Source organism: Bacillus rossius, chromosome 1, assembly GCF_032445375.1.
Source record: "Bacillus rossius redtenbacheri isolate Brsri chromosome 1, Brsri_v3, whole genome shotgun sequence".
Lineage (NCBI taxonomy): Eukaryota > Metazoa > Arthropoda > Insecta > Phasmatodea > Bacillidae > Bacillus > Bacillus rossius.
Genome location: NC_086330.1, coordinates 286525918 through 286551341, shown reverse-complemented (window position 1 = coordinate 286551341; position 25424 = coordinate 286525918). Strand labels below are relative to the sequence as shown.

General features: G+C 35.8%; 1 protein-coding gene across 1 annotated transcript in view; it reads left to right on the top strand.

Moving 5' to 3' along the window:
• The window catches only part of LOC134527556 (uncharacterized), a 101416-nt gene extending 78371 nt beyond the window's left edge, over positions 1-23045 (top strand). The window contains exons 6-7 of the mRNA XM_063360348.1: positions 2053-2196; positions 22780-23045. Of these exons, the coding sequence (XP_063216418.1) occupies positions 2053-2196; positions 22780-22866 (231 nt within the window). The 3' untranslated portion in view covers positions 22867-23045. The remainder of the gene's footprint in view (positions 1-2052; positions 2197-22779) is intronic.
• The last annotated feature ends 2379 nt before the right edge of the window (positions 23046-25424 follow it).

The following is a 25424-nucleotide window of genomic DNA, read 5'->3' as shown; positions in this document are numbered from 1 at the left end:
CAAGGTAAAATTTCAATGTAAATAGACAAGGTTAAAGTTATGGTGAACTGAACATTATACTAACATGTCGCCAGCACACTCTAGCAGTAAAAAACAAGTTGGCGGCTTCCAGTGGACGAAGACAAGATGGTGGAAATGACGTCATACCAGCTGATGGTTAATACCTTGTTATTGGTGGTGGTAGGTCAGTCTGTAGGTGGCTTCTGTGGAGGAAGGATCTGATGTATTTTTTTTATTTTTTGCCCTGACCGGTTTCAAACCAAGGACGGGAATCAATATAATTAATCAGAATTCTGTTAAGTTAATTTTTTGATGAATTTTGGAATTTTTCCCGATTTTCTTAAATAAAAAATACGGATTTCCAAGATAGCGTCTAAATTTTAAGATGGTGACCTTAACGATAAGTGCAACAGTAGTTTTTAAGTTTTTTATTATTTAATTCGATTATTGAATTTTTTATGATTTTTAAAATTATTTTCATTAAAATTGGATAATAAATAAAAAGTTATAGATGGCGGGCGTAACAGAAACTGCAATGGTGACGACATTATCCATGATGACGTCAGAGGCTTATCGGAGGCTGTAGACATGGATGCTACATATGGACATTTCTAACTGCTGGAATTTTTGAGGACTAAAACGGGAAATGTTCCCTCGAAACGGGAATTTTTCCCTCGAAAACGGGAAATTTTTTCTTAAAATGGGATTTTTTGAGTCATTTTGAGTCATTTTTGAGACATTTGGAGGAATTCTGAGTCCAATATGGCCGCCGTGACGTCACAATCCAAGATGGCGGACACCGATACCGAAACCACGCGCCATCGCCAGTTTTAGAACATACATTTACATAGTACTATAGATGAAGCCAGAAATTCGTAGAACTTTCTCAAACATTCTATATCGATTATAATAGTTTGCACTCATTCTAGAATTTTCTAGATCGTTCCAAATATTTCTAGAACTTTATAGAACATTCCAGATCAATTTTAACCGTTTTACACATTTTGGAACTTTCTAGACCATTCAAGAAATTTTGAGATCTTTTCAGAAGTCCTCATGCGTTAGAAAAGGACAGAAATATATGTTTTAACATTTTCGCCACCCACAACCAAACACCGCGACCAAACTCCCTTACTACTACCTGGAGACCAAGGGGTGTTTACCACCCCAACGGGAAGTTGATTGGGGTTGGTGGTGATTGAGAAAACTGTGTATTTACGTATTAACAAAACATTTTATATATATATAAATTTAGATTTAGATTAATAATTACGTATTAAGCAGTAAAAAAAAATGAAATTAAAATTTAAGCCACTGGAAGTGGTCTATCTCACAGTGTTACTTTGGAACAATTTAAATTTTGTAGTAGTGAACGGTTTGATAAACCATCATTCCAACCCATATCCTCTGTATTGAATTTTAATGAGCTCATTGCACGGTCAGTCAATGATATCGCACGCAGCCACTGATATTCTATGCATATGGCTTGAATTGAGTAGACATATGACATGGATGACAAATGATAAATTTCTTGAGTTAGAAAACATATTACCATTTTTTTAATTACATATGTTAGCAATATTTTCTTTAAAAGTATTTTAAATACTTTCGCATTAAAGTATTTGTTACCATTTAAACATGACAACGTACTTACAACGATAAATATATAATTACATGTATAAATGCACGTACATACATAAAAATCCACAAATTCAAAAATATATACATACAATAAACATTTAAACATACACATATACAGATATGCATACACATATGAACATAAACGTATACACACATATACATACAAACAATCTCAATTACAATATTGGAAAGTTATTTCAGTATTTTCAGTGTTCAAGACATGGAGTAAGAAATGGTTAGGATATGACATGTCGTGACACAAAAAATTGCAGAAATGTTGCTTGTAAACGTTATGGTGATGGTTGCGACGTAAAGCAAAGTCACTTCCACAGCGCAGAGTGCACAATGCAAACAACACAGCAGCTGCAGAGGTGCGCACTGTGAGGTGTGACGCGCGCGGCGTGTGCGCAGGTGTACTGCCACCCGCACGTGGCCTGGGAGCAGGGCGCCTACGGCAGCGTGCCCTATGGGGCCGTGGTCGGCGGACACACCTCCTCGGGCGAGACTCTGTACGTGGGCCGCGTGCTGCACAGCGGGACCCTCACGCCCGGCAAGGTGAGTGCTGGCTCCCTCTCCCTCCCTCGGGACGCTTAACTCTTACCTTTGAACATTCACCATCTTCATCCCCAAACCTCCAAACAACCACCTTCTTTCTCTCTTAACATCCAACATCCTCCGCATTCGCCATCCTTCTTTCCAAAAATCCAACTTTCTTCTCTCCAAAGACTTACCCTCATTTTCCTTAAACACTCACCTTCCTTCATCCCAATATATGTATTTTTTTTTCTTTACACTAAACATCAACTTCTTTCTCCCCAAATACTCACTACACTGCCTCCCTTCCCTCAATGCTAATGTATTTTTCTCCCTTCTATTCGACTTTTTACAAAGAAATTTGTCAATGAAACCATATCCTACTGTGGTACACACATAGTCCTCTTGATACGCCGTTGATGACCCTGAGCCAGTTATAAACAAGGAAAGAGTGGTTACCCAAAAAGTCACTTGTAACCTGTCAAAGGCTGTGACCTAGTTATGGACCAACGAGCACTCTAAAATGGTTATTTATGTATAGGTAAGTTGAGTCTACTCTGGAGTGCAATGAATCCGCGAAATAATTGTGGTGCTAACTAATATGGTTGGCGAAAATATGTTTCATTACGTAAGATGAATCACAGACTTTCTTCATTGCAGTACGTGTTTTTTTTTTTTAATATTGTACGAGTTAGGTTTAGACCGAGACTTGGTTATCAATTAGCACCAATAAGGACTGAGATGTTCCGAAATCGGTCAAAGTGTGAAAATTATAATAAATGCTCAATTTTTTTCCACGATAAATATTCACTAATCAAAACAATTGTATCTTTAATCATAATAAAATTCTTTCGTAAAGATGTCATACGTCATTCAATAAAATACTTCAAATCTTAAGTAATAGTTAGGGCCATACATATTTCGCGACAAAAAAAACCTACGCTAGCTGAAACTTAAAACACTGTATCATCGTCTGTATTCCGTGGTTGGGTGAGTTTCTTTCAAGTACTTACATGTCGATTGTTACACCAATCCCAGGAAGTCAGTGCGGAAGCAAAAATGTCCTGAGTGGCTCGGTCCAATAAGGCAACGACTTCTCTCGCAGACGGCCACCAATCACAAGGAAGAAACCGGGTATATCTTGTTGCAGTCTAATAAGCGTTCAGATTTTTTTTTTTTGTGAAAAATGCCTGCCCCTGTTAATAGTGCTTCAATAAATTTTTACCTTTGTCGAATCGTTGAAGTTTAAATAATCAGTACTTAACAATTTTACCACATTGTCAATCTATACTCATATAAAATATAAATATATAGGAATATGTTTAAGTCTACATACAAAAATGGAGAGTTTGTATGTTTGTCTGCTTGGGTGTAGTCTGCGTAGCGAGGAGGCGGTGAGGCCTAGAGACGGGAAATTTGGGACGTGGATATTCCAGTGGGATCCATTTGCACTCGAAGCTATTTTCTTAAATTCTTTTCAGTTATTTTTAATTTAATTTTTTTGAACATATTTTTCGACATTTTTCCGAACATCTCAATGGCAATGGTCATTGGAATTTTTTATGCTGCTTTATTTATCTCCTGGAAACGGCTATTGTATTGATGATTCTTTATTTACTGTCGGATATTAATACAGACTTGCTGTAATTATCTTTGCCATATTATTGACATAATATAATTATTGGTTTAATAAATGTGGATTTGAAGGCCCTTAAAAACTATTGAGTCCAAGGTTGCGTCTTTTGTTTATATTTCTTCTTGTCTATCTTAATTTCATAAGTTAAGTTTCAAAATTTGATTAGGTTTATTTTTTCGTTCGAGGCGCAGCATTGTGTTCCCACGAGAAGGACCATGTGCACGAGTGTTTTACCTGTAACAAGTGCATACAGACACACAAGTTATAACTACATTTCCCCATTTTTTATTTATTTTTTACTTTGTTTGGAACTGTAAATGTAGAATCAGTAAATGTTTTACGTGTCGTAGAGGAAATGTTTGTGTTCTACACCCATGTGATCAGAGGAAGGAAAAAAAAAAGTAACCGGCTAGAATTTTCCGCTAAAATATCTGACAGATCATTAGACTACGCCAGCGGTTTCTTCCTTGTAGTTCTCTGAGAAAGAAGCCATCGCCTTATTTGGCCGTACCATTCAGGACACGTTTGTTTACGCAAATATAAATTGTTGTGATTCGCGTGCCGACAGTGTGCCTGAAAGAAACTCAATAATTCATTTAACACAAAATATGTTACAGTGTTTCAACACTCAACTAATCTCAAAACCTTTTAGCGAAAAGAAGAATAAAAAAGTCCCTTCTAATAGAATTTCCAGTTCTGTGTATTTTACTTGGCTCTTTTTAACCTCCTTTATCGCCTTGTTTAGCGTCGACTCTAGCCTCGCCCGTAAAACTCTGATAACGTGTTTCAGGAGATCAGGAACAAGTTATAGCGCCTGGCACGTTCTCTGCCTACCCCTGACCTTCCGAGGAAACAGAGCTTCAACATTCTGCTCTTACTCTCGCTATCAGCCCCTCCCTGTTTATTTAGCTGCCGTGACTTGTCCGTGTTCTCGCCCGTTTACAACCTTCCCGGAGATAAACGGTTCCCGATGTTCTACGGGCGCATCGCTGTCTTGAGAGACGTAACACATCTTTTAACTCCCACCCCGTATCTGTTACGGTTAACGTGGGCATTGTTTGCGATATTCATGGCTTCTTTTAGGTTTAAAAAAGCTCAGATAAGGATATTATGTGTTTTTTTGAAAATTTAGTTACAGGCATGTTTTATGATAAGGTAAAATTTATTGTATCCGACTGACTAGCAGATGTGTTTTGTATGCCAAAACTAGTACATAGTCGTTAATTCCAGCCAATGAAAATGGACGAGAATCCTACTATGTTAAAATTGCTGTTTTGTTTTTGTATGTAAATATTGTCTGCATTTCCGAGGTAAGTGTTTGACAAGAAATCTTTGCCAGTTTATTTATTTTTATATAACTTCGATTTGGACGTGTTGAAATGGACTACGTATTTAAAACAACCGGCATATTGCTACGATTGAATCTTTAAAATTCAACATATATGTGTGTAATTTATAATTTGTACAAGAATCAGAATAAATTAAATATTTAACTTTAATATACATAAATACTATTACAGCTAATGCTAATAACGTCTATTCCAAACTAAGTAATGTACCATAAACCAGTGTAATACAATCAAAAACAGAACAAAATATACCAGATTCATATCAGAATAATCACTTCCCAGAATAAACCCAAAAAATAATATTCCGAATAAACCGTTTTCAATATTTCGTGAACTTTTCAGAATTAGATGTTTTCTTGACATGTTGCAAATAATTACTCTTTTCCTACACCTTTCATACATACAGCAAAATAACGTGTTTTCGCCAAGCAAACGGCATTTTACAACTTCATATTCTACTACACCCTGATTTGTCAAATTCATAATTCTTAACTTAAAAATATAAAATAAAATAAAAATTATTTCTTAATTTAACAGCTTTATCGTTCCCGGCACGTTGATAACAATTATAAAACATGACACTCGTATGCACGACAAATTATTACTGTCATTCCTAAAATCCCACTGTAGACCTACTTTAATACAGAACTCTGTGGCACACTGTAATTTTTTTGTAAATGAGTAGTATAGGAATGGGGCTACTGGGACAGGATTCAGGTTGTGGTTCCTGTAGTGCCGACCGCCATCTTGGATTGTGACGTCACGGCGGCCATTTTTGACTCAAAATTCCTCAAAATTCCTCAAAAATGACTCAAAATGACTCAAAATTTCCCGTTTTAAGAAAACATTTCCCGTTTTCGAGGGAAAAATTCCCGTTTCGAGGGAAAATGTTCCGTTTTATTCCTTAAAAATCCCAGCGGCTGAAAATTCCTAAAACTGGCTTAAGCATCCTTAACTCAAGCCAACGTTAAGCCATTTATAGGATTATGACGTCACCGTTGCAATTTCCGTTACGCCCGCCATCTTTAACTTTTTTATTTATTATCCGATTTTAATGAAAAACAATTTAAAATTTATAAAAAATTAAATTAACAAAATTTTAATATATTTTTTATAAAAAATATACTTTTTAGACACGGAGTTCGGAGTCCTCGGTTCGAACCCGACGAGGTCAAAAATAAAACTAAAAATGGCGTCAGGCTCCTTTTACCACGGAAGTCACCTACAGACTATCCTACCACCACCAATAACAAGGTCAACTAGTATGATGTCATTCCGCCATCTTGTCTTGGTCTGCTGGTAGCCATCATCATCTTGTTATCGTCAGCGAGAGTGCGCTGGCTCCATGTTAGTTTAATTCTTATCCGCTAGAGTGCAGTAATCATTTATTATTGATGTGTCACCCGCCATCTTGTCATTTGGCCGCCATCTTGAAATCATGTAATAATGTAGCTAGAAAAGCGGGAAAAAATCCAAAATTCATTAAATAAATTTGTAATCCATATAATGATTGATTGGATCGACTAAGGTCCTTGGTTCGATCCCTGGCCGATACAAAACAACTTTAATTTAAAAAATACTAAAAAAGTGTTAGGTTTGAGATAATAAAAACACCACAAGTTCTTTTAAAAAAAATTTTATTACATAAAATCAATACACTACTACAATTACAAAAAAAAACACTGACAAATTACCAAAGGCTTTTAGATTCCACGATTCATACAGTCTTCTTATTGTACGGACTAAGCCTTTTACATGACTTTAAATGTCTATCCGATCCGTTCATCACCACAGCCAGAGACGGACTGAAGTTCATAGCACTTATATAGTCTCATTAGCCGGTACAACACATGAGTCAAATCAATAACCATGTTCATTATACGTCTCGGAGCATTTTTTATAATGACGATGTAAGCTATCAAGACGTGAAATTAGTTTATTGCACTTATTGCACTGAAATTGTATTCTTTGAACATTATTAGAACAACCGCTTCTTTCATGTCTGCGAGCATTTGAGGTGATAGTAAATGATGTACCACAGTATTTGCACTGATGTGAAGTACGCTCTTCATTAATTGAAGTATTCAATGCTGATGAAACTTCAGATGATGGTGGAACAGCACATATCGAAGTCTCCTCCAGTGTTGTCAGAGGCGTTGCCAACGGGATCTGCACCATCATCGACGGCGCCGACGTCATGGTTCCCGTAGTCGATGGTACATCCTCCATCGAGTACGACGTTAAAGTCGGTAAATATGCCATCGAAGTCTCAAGAACAGCCAATTACACGTCTTATGCACCAGAAGAAACAAACTAGGTGATCCGTACACCGTCGACGGCAGTAACAAACTGAGCGTCCTGCTGTCTAGGACTCGTTTATATACATTAACCGGTTTGAATAATACGGTAGTCAAATCAAGATCAATTTACTAAAATACTAGAGGCAAAACAACATTAAAAAATAGAAGCACCATCAAAAAAAAGGAAGCACATTTGGAAGCAACGTCAACGAAATGGCAGCACATTTGGAAGCACCGACAACGAAAAGACAGCACATTTGGAAGCACCGACTACGAAAAGGCAGCACATTTGGCAGCACCGACAACGAAAAGGCAGCACATTTGGAAGTACCGACTACGAAAAGGCAGCACATTTGGAAGCACCGACAACGAAAAGGAAGCACATTTGGAAGCACCGTCAACGAAAAGGCAGCACATTTGGAAGCACCGACAACGAAAAGGCAGCACATTTGGAAGCACCGACTACGAAAAGGCAGCACATTTGGAAGCACCGACAACGAAAAGGCAGCACATTTGGAAGCACCGACTACGAAAAGGCAGCACATTTGGAAGCACCGACAACGAAAAGGAAGCACATTTGGAAGCACCGTCAACGAAAAGGCAGCACATTTGGAAGCACCAACAACGAAAAGGCAGCACATTTGGAAGCACCGACTACGAAAAGGCAGCACATTTGGTAACACCGACAACGAAAAGGAAGCACCGTCAACGAAAAGGCAACACTTTTGGAAGCACCGACAACGAAAAGGCAGCACATTTGGAAGCACCATCATCGAAAAGGCGGCACATTTGGAAGCTGTATCAACAAAAAAAAAATTTAAAAAAAGGCAAAAAGGAAGCAGAAGTTACGAGATCTAAGTCTTAGTTAGAAATCAGAATACAAGAAATAAAAACATTAAATTCTTATAATTTAAATTATCTATTTTATTGCTTTACATTATACAAATGCAAGTAAAACAAGCCACTATTGTATGTAGCCAGCATTCCTCAGTTCCTTGAGTATGAAGGATATTTCTTTGATGCACGAATATTTTCCTGCACAAAGCGAACCATGTAGAAGTCTTAGCCGGTCAACCAATATGTTTGGATCTTTCCATGATGTGTAATCATTCTCTTCTACCACCATCTTCCCTGCACCTTTATAATAAATATTATGATCTCTGGTGTCTTCCGTTTTACCACCAACCTCAGGGTAACTTTCATGTTTGAGACGGTGATCATCAGAAGCTTGATCAGATTTATTTAATATATCACTTCGTCTCCACCGTTTCGGTCTCAGGACACCGCCACATTCTTCGATCTTGGCAGCTTTAGGTGCTTCATCATAGTCTATGTCTTTGTCAACAGCCTCAGAGTCACTGTAACAATCACCGTAGAAGGAATCGTATTCACCCAATTTACCGTAATAATTCGATGTTGATGATGTTGAAGTGTCTTCATCGTCTTCATGCTTCCTTTTTAGGAGTCCATCATTTTTACAAAGTAGGAAAGATCTACTTGAATTCGGCTGGAATATATTCTCACTTTTCACGTTAAGGTTTCTTCCATTGTCTTCATTCTTCCGTAAATCATCAACCTCCTTCAATTTAAGTTCTTTGTCGAGATCGGAAGAGCCAAGTAAATTATTGTCATAATGCAGATCACTCTTCCTTAGGCTAGTAGATTCTTAGTTGTCCTCTAGCTTGTACGCAGGCTTGGCGCTACAAGTTCTGCCATGTCTTTTTAGGCTCTCTCTCCGCGTAAACGACTTGCTACATCGAACACAACTTATCATATTGCGCAGTGGATTTTTAACACAGTCATTCTTCTCGTGTTGTTTTTTATTCTTTCTCAAGATAAACTCTTTACTGCAAAACTTACACATATGTTCTTTCGATACAGCGTCAGATCCCAAATCGGAATTCATATTAGTTACTGAGACTAATGCCAGATACCAATTGAGTGTTTTAAATTAGATCCAATACTTAAATAGAATTTTTTTCATATATTTTATCAGCGAGAATTAATATATCTCATACAAAAGTACTTTATGCATGTAGTTCTGCTTTTCAACAACAGATGTCACCACATGTTGCTTGCAGGTAAATAATATTTAGTTCTTTTATGCGGGATGCGGGATGCTCACTAACGATCGCAAAAGAAGGATGGCTTCGCTAGACTCCAAGGAAAAGGAAGTTCGTCTTGCATGTTGGTGCTCCACAGATGTCTCATGGCGTAATATTAATTTGACTGAGTAACGATATTTGTTTAATCCACCTGATAAAAATATTGCAAGTTTTGATTTAGTAGCAGAAATTATCGAATTAAATGTAACTCCAAATAAAATGACATGTCTCATTAGACCAAAAAAAAATCCATGCAGAGAGTGGTTTCTCAGAATAGTCAGAAACACTTGAAGAAACCACAGGAATGATTGCAAGAACACGGGAAAAACCATCAAAATATTAACAAGAATAATCAGGAGCACACGGAGAAAACCATCATAATATTGGCAAGAATAATAAGGAGCACACGGAGAAAACCATCATAATATTGAACAGATTAATCAGAAGTACTCGGAGAAAACCACCACATGTTTTCTTTGATGTCATAAAATTACAGGAAAAAATATTTGAAAATAAAAATAAATTAATAAAAAAATTAAAAAAAATTAAAAAAAAATGCATAAACAATTTCTGCTAGCTTGTAAACTTATCATTGTTGAGCAAAGATAGAGTTCTTGTACAAGCCAGAAATTGTTTATGCATTTTTTTTAATTTTTTTTAAATTTTTTTATTAATTTATTTTTATTTTCAAATATTTTTTCCTGTAATTTTATGACATCAAAGAAAACATGTTGGGGTTTTCTCCGAGTACTTCTGATTAATCTGTTCAATATTATGATGGTTTTCTCCGTGTGCTCCTTATTATTCTTGCCAATATTATGATGGTTTTCTCCGTGTGCTCCTGATTATTCTTGTTAATATTTTGATGGTTTTTCCCGTGTTCTTGCAATCATTCCTGTGGTTTCTTCAAGTGTTTCTGACTATTCTGAGAAACCACTCTCTGCATGGATTTTTTTTTGGTCTAATGAGACATGTCATTTTATTTGGAGTTACATTTAATTCGATAATTTCTGCTACTAAATCAAAACTTGCAATATTTTTATCAGGTGGATTAAACAAATATCGTTACTCAGTCAAATTAATATTACGCCATGAGACATCTGTGGAGCACCAACATGCAAGACGAACTTCCTTTTCCTTGGAGTCTAGCGAAGCCATCCTTCTTTTGCGATCGTTAGTGAGCATCCCGCATCCCGCATAAAAGAACTAAATATTATTTACCTGCAAGCAACATGTGGTGACATCTGTTGTTGAAAAGCAGAACTACATGCATAAAGTACTTTTGTATGAGATATATTAATTCTCGCTGATAAAATATATGAAAAAAATTCTATTTAAGTATTGGATCTAATTTAAAACACTCAATTGGTATCTGGCATTAGTCTCAGTAACTAATATGAATTCCGATTTGGGATCTGACGCTGTATCGAAAGAACATATGTGTAAGTTTTGCAGTAAAGAGTTTATCTTGAGAAAGAATAAAAAACAACACGAGAAGAATGACTGTGTTAAAAATCCACTGCGCAATATGATAAGTTGTGTTCGATGTAGCAAGTCGTTTACGCGGAGAGAGAGCCTAAAAAGACATGGCAGAACTTGTAGCGCCAAGCCTGCGTACAAGCTAGAGGACAACTAAGAATCTACTAGCCTAAGGAAGAGTGATCTGCATTATGACAATAATTTACTTGGCTCTTCCGATCTCGACAAAGAACTTAAATTGAAGGAGGTTGATGATTTACGGAAGAATGAAGACAATGGAAGAAACCTTAACGTGAAAAGTGAGAATATATTCCAGCCGAATTCAAGTAGATCTTTCCTACTTTGTAAAAATGATGGACTCCTAAAAAGGAAGCATGAAGACGATGAAGACACTTCAACATCATCAACATCGAATTATTACGGTAAATTGGGTGAATACGATTCCTTCTACGGTGATTGTTACAGTGACTCTGAGGCTGTTGACAAAGACATAGACTATGATGAAGCACCTAAAGCTGCCAAGATCGAAGAATGTGGCGGTGTCCTGAGACCGAAACGGTGGAGACGACGTGATATATTAAATAAATCTGATCAAGCTTCTGATGATCACCGTCTCAAACATGAAAGTTACCCTGAGGTTGGTGGTAAAACGGAAGACACCAGAGATCATAATATTTATTATAAAGGTGCAGGGAAGATGGTGGTAGAAGAGAATGATTACACATCATGGAAAGATCCAAACATATTGGTTGACCGGCTAAGACTTCTACATGGTTCGCTTTGTGCAGGAAAATATTCGTGCATCAAAGAAATATCCTTCATACTCAAGGAACTGAGGAATGCTGGCTACATACAATAGTGGCTTGTTTTACTTGCATTTGTATAATGTAAAGCAATAAAATAGATAATTTAAATTATAAGAATTTAATGTTTTTATTTCTTGTATTCTGATTTCTAACTAAGACTTAGATCTCGTAACTTCTGCTTCCTTTTTGCCTTTTTTTAAATTTTTTTTTTGTTGATACAGCTTCCAAATGTGCCGCCTTTTCGATGATGGTGCTTCCAAATGTGCTGCCTTTTCGTTGTCGGTGCTTCCAAAAGTGTTGCCTTTTCGTTGACGGTGCTTCCAAATGTGCTTCCTTTTCGTTGTTGGTGCTTCCAAATGTGCTGCCTTTTCGTTGACGGTGCTTCCAAATGTGCTTCCTTTTCGTTGTCGGTGCTTCCAAATGTGCTGCCTTTTCGTAGTCGGTGCTTCCAAATGTGCTGCCTTTTCGTTGTCGGTGCTTCCAAATGTGCTGCCTTTTCGTAGTCGGTGCTTCCAAATGTGCTGCCTTTTCGTTGTCGGTGCTTCCAAATGTGCTGCCTTTTCGTTGACGGTGCTTCCAAATGTGCTTCCTTTTCGTTGTCGGTGCTTCCAAATGTGCTGCCTTTTCGTAGTCGGTGCTTCCAAATGTGCTGCCTTTTCGTTGTCGGTGCTGCCAAATGTGCTGCCTTTTCGTAGTCGGTGCTTCCAAATGTGCTGCCTTTTCGTTGTCGGTGCTTCCAAATGTGCTGCCTTTTCGTTGACGTTGCTTCCAAATGTGCTTCCTTTTTTTTATGGTGCTTCTATTTTTTAATGTTGTTTTGCCTCTAGTATTTTAGTAAATTGATCTTGATTTGACTAGCGTATTATTCAAACCGGTTAATGTATATAAACGAGTCCTAGACAGCAGGACGCTCAGTTTGTTACTGCCGTCGACGGTGTACGGATCACCTAGTTTGTTTCTTCTGGTGCATAAGACGTGTAATTGGCTGTTCTTGAGACTTCGATGGCATATTTACCGACTTTAACGTCGTACTCGATGGAGGATGTACCATCGACTACGGGAACCATGACGTCGGCGCCGACGATGATGGTGCAGATCCCGTTGGCAACGCCTCTGACAACACTGGAGGAGACTTCGATATGTGCTGTTCCACCATCATCTGAAGTTTCATCAGCATTGAATACTTCAATTAATGAAGAGCGTACTTCACATCAGTGCAAATACTGTGGTACATCATTTACTATCACCTCAAATGCTCGCAGACATGAAAGAAGCGGTTGTTCTAATAATGTTCAAAGAATACAATTTCAGTGCAATAAGTGCAATAAACTAATTTCACGTCTCGATAGCTTACATCGTCATTATAAAAAATGCTCCGAGACGTATAATGAACATGGTTATTGATTTGACTCATGTGTTTACCGGCTAATGAGACTATATAAGTGCTATGAACTTCAGTCCGTCTCTAGCTGTGGTGATGAACGGATCGGATAGACATTTAAAGTCATGTAAAAGGCTTAGTCCGTACAATAAGAAGACTGTATGAATCGTGGAATCTAAAAGCCTTTGGTAATTTGTCAGTGTTTTTTTTTTGTAATTGTAGAAGTGTATTGATTTTATGTAATAAAATTTTTTTTTAAAAGAAGTTGTGGTGTTTTTATTATCTCAAACCTAACACTTTTTTAGTATTTTTTAAATTAAAGTTGTTTTGTATCGGCCAGGGATCGAACCAAGGACCTTAGTCGATCCAATCAATCATTATATGGATTACAAATTTATTTAATGAATTTTGGATTTTTTCCCGCTTTTCTAGCTACATTATTACATGATTTCAAGATGGCGGCCAAATGAAAAGATGGCGGGTGACACAGCAATAATAAATGATTACTGCACTCTAGCGGATAAGAATTAAACTAACATGGAGCCAGCGCACTCTCGCCGACGATAACAAGATGATGATGGCTACCAGCAGACGAAGACAAGATAATGGACATGACATCATACTAGTTGATCTTGTTATTGGTGGTGGTAGGATAGTCTGTAGGTGACTTCCGTGGTGAAAGGAGCCTGTCGCCATTTTTAGTTTTATTTTTGACCTCGTCGGGTTCGAACCGAGGACTCCGAACTCCGTGTCTAAAAAGTATATTTTTTATAAAAAATATATTAAAATTTTGTTAATTTAATTTTTTTATAAATTTTAAATTGTTTTTCATTAAAATCGGATAATAAATAAAAAAAGTTAAAGATGGCGGGCGTAACGGAAATTGCAACGGTGACGTCATAATCCTATAAATGGCTTAACGTTGGCTTGAGTTAAGGATGCTTAAGCCAGTTTTAGGAATTTTCAGCCGCTGGGATTTTTAAGGAATAAAACGGGAAATTTTCCCTCGAAACGGGAATTTTTCCCTCGAAAACGGGAAACTTTTTCTTAAAACGGGAAATTTTGAGTCATTTTGAGTCATTTTTGAGGAATTTTGAGGAATTTTGAGTCAAAAATGGCCGCCGTGACGTCACAATCCAATATGGCGGACGGCACCACAGGCACCACAACCTGAATCCTGTCCCAGTAGCCCCATTCCTATACTACTTAAATGGAACAGAAATATTCATGTAAGATCACAGATATTTATGAATTTTTACATTAACATGAAAACTACTTTATCATTACAAAATGGTTTTCGCAGTAATACTGGGTTCGGATTCTTACTCAGGTATTTATGCTTTGTGTGGTCCCAGCACCTCCAATAGTTAAACCCTTCCGTGAATAGCTTTCCAGTATTAACTGGGCATTAAAAAAAAGCATATATAATACTACAAAATTAAGTCAAATTCTTGAATATTTGATTATCTTTTTCATTGTTTAAAAAAAATAATGCTTGTATGTAACATCAATTGAAATTTTTAATTATGCACCAATTTTTGTAAGAAATACTCAGTATTATCTCAAAAAATCTTATTTCATGTATGCAAAAAAACTATAGCAATGTGTTGTAGAAATTTAAAATACCTTTCTTGTGGTATTACAAACAATTTATTGCCAAATGGTGTCCAAAGGGAACCTTTGGTTAAGTACAGTAAAATGGTTTCTGTGCATAAATAATTTCAAATATTGGCCAAAGTAATTATAGTCAAATATGTTGAAGGAATTAAAAGTACACAGAAAAATTAAAGTTACTAAAGCATGTTTATGAGATGATACAGGCTTATAAAGAAGACATACGAGATCGTGAAGACTATGCAAGACGCTCAACTTATAAAAAAACTCTTAGCATATGTTTCGTTTCAAACTTCCGAGGAACTCACGAGATAGTACACATCCTGACGTACATACGTATCATTTCAGGAAAATCTTGTCGCTCGTTCTCATTATGTTCGCTAGCTTTTGAAAACAACCTCGTAAATGTTTTTCCCCTTGTAATTCAAAATGATTCCACAACTCCGTGAACTTTCCCTATTTGAAAGTAACAGTTTAATCGCTTATTTACTGATACGAATTTTTCTTTATCCTGGCTAAAAGATAACTGAGTATAAATTTCTGAAATTCGGCTAATATTATCAAAAAGGAGCCCTATATTTTAGACCTACACAAGGTAATTATCTCTAAATAACAATATATTATATATTTGCTTGTTTGGCTGCCTAAAATACAAGCAAATAATTTGGGAAATTTGGAAATTATAGTAAAAATTCCAAAAGCCCGTGAAAAAAAATCGCTGATTAATTTTTGCCACAGATTAAATTGTAACATTTGTAACTTTTTACTATATCTTCATCTTGCGCCTACACTGTTATAAATTACAGTAAATAAACGGACTTTTCAACGAATATTTTAAATCAAATAAACGAAGAGCTCTTCGTAATTTCAAATAACTGCATCTTCGTAGAAACTACGCCGTATGTCGAGTTGTATACTTCGTTCTAAACATAGGTGGACACACACATGGACAAAATAAATTTTTTCTTACTATAGAAATAACCATAACTTGAATAATTTTTTAATATAGTTAGAATTTTTTTTTACTTCACGTTCCCAGTAATTGAACTTGATGTCCGTAACTTCCCGAAGATATCAGTACATTTACGAAGATCCCTGGATAATTTGCAACCAGTGTTTTTCGTAAATAGAAGGCGAACATTTTTAACAGTTCACAGTTCATGGTGAGACCTTTGAGCCAGTAGAAAACCTGCCACAGACGAATAACCGAGCCACGGGCAATCAACTGAGGACTCTCACACATTCAGAAGCCAAAGAACATGTTACATCATCTGAAGTATAAAGATGTCATTGGAGTCCATCCTACAGCTTAATAAACCCGCGAATTTTCCCGGCCTCAACAAATTCCCGGTATTGCTTTATTTAGGAAAAATTCGCTGTTTTACTTAAGGGTAGGCTAGAATTCAAACCCTGCATCCACATTCACATGAAGTTACTTGATACAATGAAATACCCTCAACAAAATAAATATCCAACTAAAGTATCTCACGAATTATTAAACAGTAAGCAATAGGACATTTATCAGAGCACGTACAAAAAGTAGAATCTATGCTGTAGGTCGCCGAATCCACGATATTGCCAACCTCTAGAAACCGGAAAAATTCGTGGATTCGTTTCGCGATTGGCAAGAATTCAAACAGTTTTATCTTTACCTGTTTCTATGATTGGCCCATAGTAAGCACTCTGAGCCAATTGGAAACCCCTATCAAAATAAGTATTGAATCACAGTCAACCCAGGCTCACGTATTTTTCCAGTTCTTACCACTCTTTAATTTTAATATTTTTTTGAATACTGGTATCCGCTGTAGGCAGTATGCTTTACCGTAAGTGCTTATGCTGTGTAGACAGACAAATTTTCAGATAAAATTTGTAATTGCTTAATATCCAAATACGTATATTTTTTACCATAGTCAGTGCTGCTTATGCTATTGGCTCTCAGTTTACCTGGCAGACTAAATGCCAATGACTAGAGACCTGTAAAATTCGCGGATTCATTTCGCGATAGGATAGAGTCCAAATACTTTTGACATTATTTTGCTTCAGTGATTGGGCCACAGTTTATGAAGGACTCTAAGTCAATGAAAAATATTTAACAGAAGAATTAGCGAATCACGATCATTCCAGTCAACAGGCGTTACGAGTCGGTAACCAATCAGCAGATGTAATTTTCACGAGTGCATAGAGGATCATAGAGTCTATCCTTTAGGGATTTGAAATCGTGAATTTTACAGGTATCTACCAATGACAAATATTTAAGAACAGAAATTTCGAATCATAGGCTACTCAGTTGAGACGTCTCAAAAGTCAGCAGCCAATCAACCTGTGGCTTTTTTTTTTTTTTTTTTTTTTTAGTACTCTGAAAACGTTTTAGTCTATAATGAAGGTCATCTAATGCACTAATTTATCCTTATTTATTTATTTAATAGCTAAGTTAAGGCCTTTAGCCTTCTCTTACACTTAACCATAGTACTGAACAATCACACAGAAATTATACTTTATAAACTTATAATATTAAAACTAATCTAAACTAATAGCTTAGAAAATAAAATACATAAATTTGCACTAGTAACGAACATTAAAATTCCAAAGTTTATAACATTAAAAATTAAAAGAAAACATGAAATACAGCAGATTTACAAGTGGTTACAAACATTACACATACATATAAGCGAAAGTCGTGGAATCACTGGACACATTTCACAATGTATTTCGTAACCTCACGTTTACACTTAAAGTGTGTGCGTAGTTTGGCCTGGTAGAGACAAAGTAGGCTATACATTTTCTTTGTGAAACAGTATCTCCAAATTCTAAAAACATTCCCACAAGTTGTTTGAACCTGTCTTCCTACCATGAACAGATCAGTCATGCGCCGCAGATTAGAATAAATCTAAGAATTGACGGCAAGAACCGATAATTTCTCATCGCTAGTCACGGGAACAGGTTCCAAGAAGCGATAGAGCCCATCATCTGCAAATAAGATAGGGCAAAGACCCGAAATGACTCTGGCTTCAAGCTATCTTATCAGTTAACAAAGTGACGCATAGCTAGATTTGCTGTGCTTAATGTGAAAAGGGCATAATGTATAGGCAGCGTACACAGAAAAATATTTTTTGCATGAATACGAAATATATTGTCGGCTTAGATCTAATAAGGAGGGAACGGAAAATAAATCGCGGTTTCAGTGACTTCTAGGATAGACTCCACAGTGCCCTACACACTTGAGAAAACTGGAGAGTTGTCAAGATTAACTTCCCTGTTATTCGAGATTTATTTTGCTGAGTGTCTACCATTGGCCCAGAGTCCTGCTGATTAACCATGAGCCAGTAACAGAAGAATAGCAAAAGTAAAATATTTGAAATTTCAGCCTATTGTGAAATAAAACCGCAAATCTTTCCTGTCTCTGCTTATAAACTTCTTTTCGGGAATAAAAACCTGAAGTAATTTAAATCTCTTGTGTTATTGATAAGATAATTGTTTAGAATCTTTTGGAAAGGATTGTGCAGTCAACACCGTTAGGCATGTCACAACTAAGAAATAAATATTGGCGATGTCTAAATCGACAATTATTTCCCGTGTATTTTAAGATATATAACTGTTACGCGGAAATCTTTTTGTCAGCCTTATAATATTCATTTATATAGCATAGCTTATTTTCCATCAGCCCAGTCATAACTGATAAAATTGAAGTGTCTGTCTGTAGTTTTAAATAATTACTTGTTAGATATTTTTCCTTTTAGAAACCGGAAATCTCACGTTTAAAAATTTTTGTCGGTATGTCTGAACGCAATGATTAAACTCAAAAACTGCTGATAATATTGAATTGAATTGCAATATGTTTTAGCTAGTAACACCAGGATTACTTTAGTCTTCATGTTATTGTGATATTTCAAACGGTTTCAAAGATTTGTTGATAAAATAGCACCCAAAATTATTTTGCGTGAAGCATTAGAACAAAGAGAAAAGTCTGAATACCAAAAAACTACCAATTTCAGATAAAAATATTACAATTTTCCATTATTTTTTATTTTTCAGTAACAATTAATTACACAAATTGACGTTTTCCAAAGTGTATAAAGAAGACATTAAAAGCTTTTTCAGCCACTGACAACTATACGTAAGTAACGTAGCATGTTTTCGAGTTAGTGTTTCCATTAAATACTTCGTGCTTTCTCTTGCAAGTAACACCAAAATTGTAGTTGACAGTGAAGATTTATTAAACGCATTTCATAATTTGTTTACATACCAATAACAATACTCTCCATATTTTCTATTCAAATAAATTTTTATTATTCTATCCACGCGAATAAAGTTGCTGGCACAGCTACACATGAAATAAAAGCAAAGGTTTTTTTAACGTAATTAGGTTTAATGTATGTGCTTGTTTAAATACCAAATTGCGCTTATAAAGTCATGACTTAAGGCATAAAACAATCATTTCAATATTGCATTTAATATGGCTGCGATCAAACTCAGATAATCTCCCACACGAGCTTACAGCATTGGTACTTATTGTGAAGCGGTTGTATGAAATAGTTTTGACGTTTCATTTGCGAAAGATAAAAATATATGAAACTTTAAGTTAACATATAAATGATTTATGAGTAGCCAACATCGAGCAATGAGTAAGGACATTTAAAAAGAATAGAGACTGTTTTAAAAAGTTGTATCACCGTCCGTGTTTTTGTAGTTGGTTGAAATTCTTTCAGGCACATGTTCACTGTCGTCACACGAATCACAACAATTTTGTGCGGAATAAAAATCACAATAAATAGCTTGGGTAAAAAAAAGCTGGCGCGGGCATACCTTATTGCTAGAGACCTGTAAAATTCGCGCATTCATTTCGCAATAGGATAGAGTCCAAATACTTTTGACATTATTTTGCTTAAGTGATTGTGCCACAGTTTATCTGAATGACTCTGGGCCAATGAAAAATATTTAACAGAAGAATAAGCGAATCACGATCATTCCAGTCAACAGGCGTTACGAGTCAGGAACCAATCAGCAGATGTAATTTGCACGAGTGCATAGAGGATCATGGAGTCTATCCTTTAGGGATTTGAAATCGCGAATTTTACAGGTCTCTACTTATTAGAGTCCAATGAGCGGTCAGACGTAATTCGGGGGTGGCAAGAGGTGGCAGTTACCGGCCCAGTATTTAGCCAACCCATTTCGAAGTAAAAATATCAATAATTTACAAACAATTGCAAAATAAAATTTTGCAAGTGCGGCATTTCCTTTACTCATTATTAAGTAAGTCTTATTTAACACAACAAATAAAATGTATATTGAATATTTTATTAATTGAAGTAGTTAATAATAATTATTTAAGGTAAATATAGAAAGTTAGAAATTATGTTGTGATTGGTGGTGAAAAAAGTCTAAAAAAGCTTTAAAACCTAACAATTTAATTAAATTTTAATATATATATTCCAGAGAAGGATCCCCGGACCACCCTTACACGTGGAGCATATCATACCAACCAGACCACCTTACACTAGGGGGGCATACCATACCCCCCAGACCCCCTTACATGTGAAGGCATGCCATACCCCCCAGACCCCCTTACATGTGTATGCATACCATACCCCACAGACCCCCTTACATGTGGGGGTATATTACACCCCAGACCCTCTTACACGTGGGGCATATCCCACCCTCCAGACCCTCGGTACGCCTGGCCACCCCAGTTAAAAAGCTTTAAAAAACGGTTTTGTAGTGTAAGTGTATTTTATATATGCGAAAAATACCTGCCCCTTAAGTGAGTAAATGACACTCGTGTTGAAACAGCGACAGAGTGTTTTCTCTCCTCTTCACAATCATCTACACAAGCCTGAGGGTAATAATTAAGGCTGTTAAGTTGACATTTTTCTATTAAAATCCAGTTTTGTACCTTCGTAATGAGTAAAAGCCTGAAACATTTGCGGATTCATTTCGCGGCAGGGTATAATCCAAATACGTTTACCTTTTTGTTGCTTCAGTGATTGGGTAACAGTTTATCTGAATGACTCTAGGCCAATGAAAAACCTTCCATAAATGAATCACAGGCATCCCAGTTAACAGATGATTAGTCAGTAGTCATTGAGCAAATGTATTTTGACCGAGTGTGTAGAGGAACATGAGTCTATCCTACAGGTCATTGAAATCGCAAATTTTTTGTCCTTTATAATGAGTTTTTAGTAAGTAACTTTAAAATTTGAGTTTTTATTTGACGAAAGTCTATAACGCATATGTGTCGACAATTGTATAAACCTCCTGATTGGCCCGCGGGTTATCACTTGATACATCGAGCCTAAGAGAAGATGAAATGTTGCAGCAGCCAATGAACATGTGACTTTTACATGGTTATACACACGTTGGTGGAGCCTAACCTGGAGCCAAATAATAATGCGAGTTTTCCTGGTATATAGTTTCATTAGAGAAGAGTAATGCTGTATTTCTAGACTATATATATATATGATAACATGAAACTATTATTTCAATTTAAAACTGGGATGTTTAACATTTTCTATAATTAATTTGGGTTTTAAATGGTTTGTACATTGTATACAAGGTTATTTATTATTTCATATAATCGTCTTATTTTGCATGTGCCGAAATCAAGGTGTTGATAGCATTTTCTATTACTAGAGACTGGAAAAATTCGCTCTTTGGATGACCTCTAGGGTAGACTCCACAATCCCCTACACACTCAGGCAAATGCCACATGCTCATTGGCTACTGACTCCTGTCAACTGGGACGCTTGCGATTCGATACTTATTTGGTTGAAGGTTTTTCATTGGCTCAAAGTCCTTCAAATAAACTGTGAGCCAATCAGAGAAGCAATATAAAGGTACAGTTATTTGTATTCTATCATACCGTGAAATGAATCCGCGAATTTTTCCGGTCACTATCTATTACTTATTGACAGGAAAATATAATTAATTACTTAAAGAAATAAAAAAATTAAATCAAAATATAAAGATAGTGAACATTTTGAAAAATACTAATTTATAGAAAAGCTGATAAAAGATACACTAAACTAAACGGTATTATTAATTAATAATAAAGCTATCAGCTTTCAAGGTTGACCGGTAAAAATTATTTATGTCCCTCAAAATAATGTTTTTTTATTTTTTAATCCACCGCATATTCGTTTTAACATTAATTTAAATTAAATGATAAAATTAACTACAGGCTAACTCGACTGAATAGCTCCATAAGTAGGGGCATACATATTTCGCGAGAATAGCAAGTTAAATCACTGTAACATCGTTGTGTTTCGTGACTGGGTAATTTTCTTTAGCTACATGTCCGATTGTTAAAACACCAATCATAGTAATTCAGTGCGGCAGACTGCTCTCTCAGACGGCCGCCAATCACAAGGAACAAACCGCTGGTACGACTATAACTTGTTGCTGTCTAACAGGCATTCAGATTTTTCAGCGAATAATGCCTGCCCCTAACCATAAGAAGTGTTAAATTTTAATTAAATTTTTTATAGTATACTTATGACTTAATTACATATTTCTCCGAAAATGATATGTATTTCAATACTTAATAAAAGTTTTAATTAATTTGAAACGATATAACAATAATGTTTTTAATGTTTTCAAATTTTTATACTTTGTTATGTAATTTAATCTGAATAAATTATTTTGATTTATCATAAAAATATACATAAACCAAAACATTGTTTTACAAAAAAAGTCCTTAAGTAGGTAGTATTCTAAATTATTATGCTTCTATCAATTAACGATTTAACTCAACATTTTTAATGATTTTATATAATGACAATGGTAAGTTTTAATGAGTGGTTTTATGAGTTGGTAGTGACCTTTGCTTGCCAGGATATGTAAGTCTATAACTGAGCATATCTGGTTATATTGAACTGTAACTGATCATATGACAAGTAACCATTCATTGAACTAAAATGTTACTATATATTTTTCCCCAGATCCAGCCGAGCCACCGAGTGTGCTACATTTCCTTCGGAGGGCAAGAAATACCCTTCGACACCTACGAGGTCCTCATCAACAAGTGAACATCGCCGTCCATCAAGTCCGTCAAGCCCCTGAGTGAAATAAATATACATACCCCCATTAAAACTGCTGTAAACAAAGACTGTCTAGGTTATAAAGAAACAATGATTTCTCATTCTCTTATAAAATAAAAGTGTACGGAAAATTTCTTTAAAATAAACTTTTTTTTTCAAACAGCCAATGGACTAACTATTCTCTGGCTTAACTTAAGCCTTGTACTCTTATACACGCTTAATTCTTTAGACATATATTTTAGTGAGCTACGATTTTATTATTCGATGGAGAACGAACTCTTAAAAAATAATTCGCTTAGCTCTGAGGTAAGAATTATAGAGGACGTTATGCCAGCACGAGTGGCATGATTAAAAATTAACTCCTACTGATACGCAGAACCACCAGGTAACCTAGTCAATCCTGTTCCGTTCTAGCGGAAATCCCTCTGTACTTGAAACACTCATGAGAAGGATGAAACTTGAAATCTTAGTTATCAGAACCGATGTGGACCTTGCATGCTCTCCTATCCTGTATTTCTGTTGAAACTTGTTTCATTCATTATAGCCCTCGTTTTCCAGCAACTTTATACACCTTAAATAATTATTTCAATCAGTGAAATATTATAAACAGAAATTTAATTGGCTATTGTTTAATTCACTGTTAAGAAAAATTGTTACACATTTTTAACAATGAATGTTTCTTTTTTTTAACTTTGCTGCCAAGATAGTTTTTGCAGCTATAGACAAAACAATGCACATATTCAAACACTTTTCCGTGTTACTAACAAATGTAGACTTAACGTTCTTTGAATGATTCCTGGATTGGAGAAGATTTATTTAAAAGTTTTTTTGTACATATGCCATTGTTAACAATGGTATTTTTCCAAAAACTCGTTGCAACAAACGTGTTTTACATAACTTTGGAAACTACAGTTCCTTATTTAGAAAAACCATTAAATTTTACAATTACACATGTTTGTACTGTAGAATTTACACTGCCGTATTTTTTACATGAAAATAATTTGGAAACTAGTTTTGAAAAAAATTCTTTCTTAAATTACCAAATTTTAAATGGTTTGTTAGTTTTCTTGTAATATCTGCTTAAGGTAGTTGTAGTTCACTGAGAAATCCTGAAAAAACGCTGATAATCCCATGGCGGTATTAGTTTATGGAGTAGGTGTCTGTTTTAAATAGGAGAATACTCTTATTAGCTATTAGTTAGCAAGACAAATTTCAGCTCTTGTAAAGGCTAATAATACTAGAGTATTTGTAGCTTTAAAGAATCTGAGTATGAATAATTGCTTAAATTCTATCATATAGTGAGAGTTGTTCGAATATAAATATAAATAACCTATCAGCGAGGAATTAGCATTAAACTCCATAACGGAATATATATATATATAGGGATATATATAGGTGTATATATATATATATATATATTCCGTTATGGAGTTTAATGCTAATTCCTCGCTGATAGGTTATATATATACAGGGATATATATAGGTATGTGTATATATATATATATATATATATATATATATATATAGAGAGAGAGAGAGAGAGAGAGAGAGAGCTATTTAGATGGGAAAGGGGTGGTTCTCATTTTGACTTCAATTTTTTACGTGACAAATATTGCACACACCGTCTCCATGACTTCTTTCATCCGGGGATTATTCAGAAGCTACAGTTATCTAAATAAACTCTAATTGACAGAGCCAAATTTTGGTACCCAGAATACATATAGATAGTGCCACTAATTTTTGGTCAAACTATTTCCAGACTGCCATGGGACACACTTTAGGATAGACACCATAGTCCTCTACACGCTCCGACAAAACGTCACGCGTTCGAGCCATAATTATTACCAATTTTTTTTGTGATAACAAAATTCCAGATAAGCTGTATGGTAAAACACCGTAGCATCGCCTGTGTCTCATGATTGGTTGGGTTTGTTTAAGGTACATTCCCACTATCGGCACACTAGTTACAGCAATTTTGTGCGGAAGCAAACGGTCAAGCTAAATACGGAAATAACTTCTCTTGCAGACGGCCGCCAATCACAAGGCATAAATCGCTGGCGCAGTCATACCGTATTGCAGTCTAGTGAGCAATCATATTGGTTCAATAAAAGTGTTATTTTCTAACTACAGACTGTACATGAAGGGACAGGTACCTGATAAGTTGTATGTATAGAGACCGGAAAAATTCGCGGATTCATTTCGCGACAGGCTAAAATACAAATAGTTATACCTCAGTGATGCCTCTGCCATTGGCTCACAACTCACTTGGAGGACTCTGGGCCAATGAGAAACACCCAACCAAACCTTTATCGAATCACAGGCTGCTACGTTGGGACGTCTCACAAGACAGCAGCCAATGAGTGGGTGATATTTGACCGAGTGTACGCAGAACTATGGAGTTCATCCTGGAGGTCATTGAACCCGCGAATTTTTCCGGTCCCTATGTATGTATCATGCAACAGTTACTCAACATACGCGGAACTGTTGTACACTGTGGTTACAGAATGTTGTCTTCTTGTTGCTGGTACTAAATTTACGCATCCTGG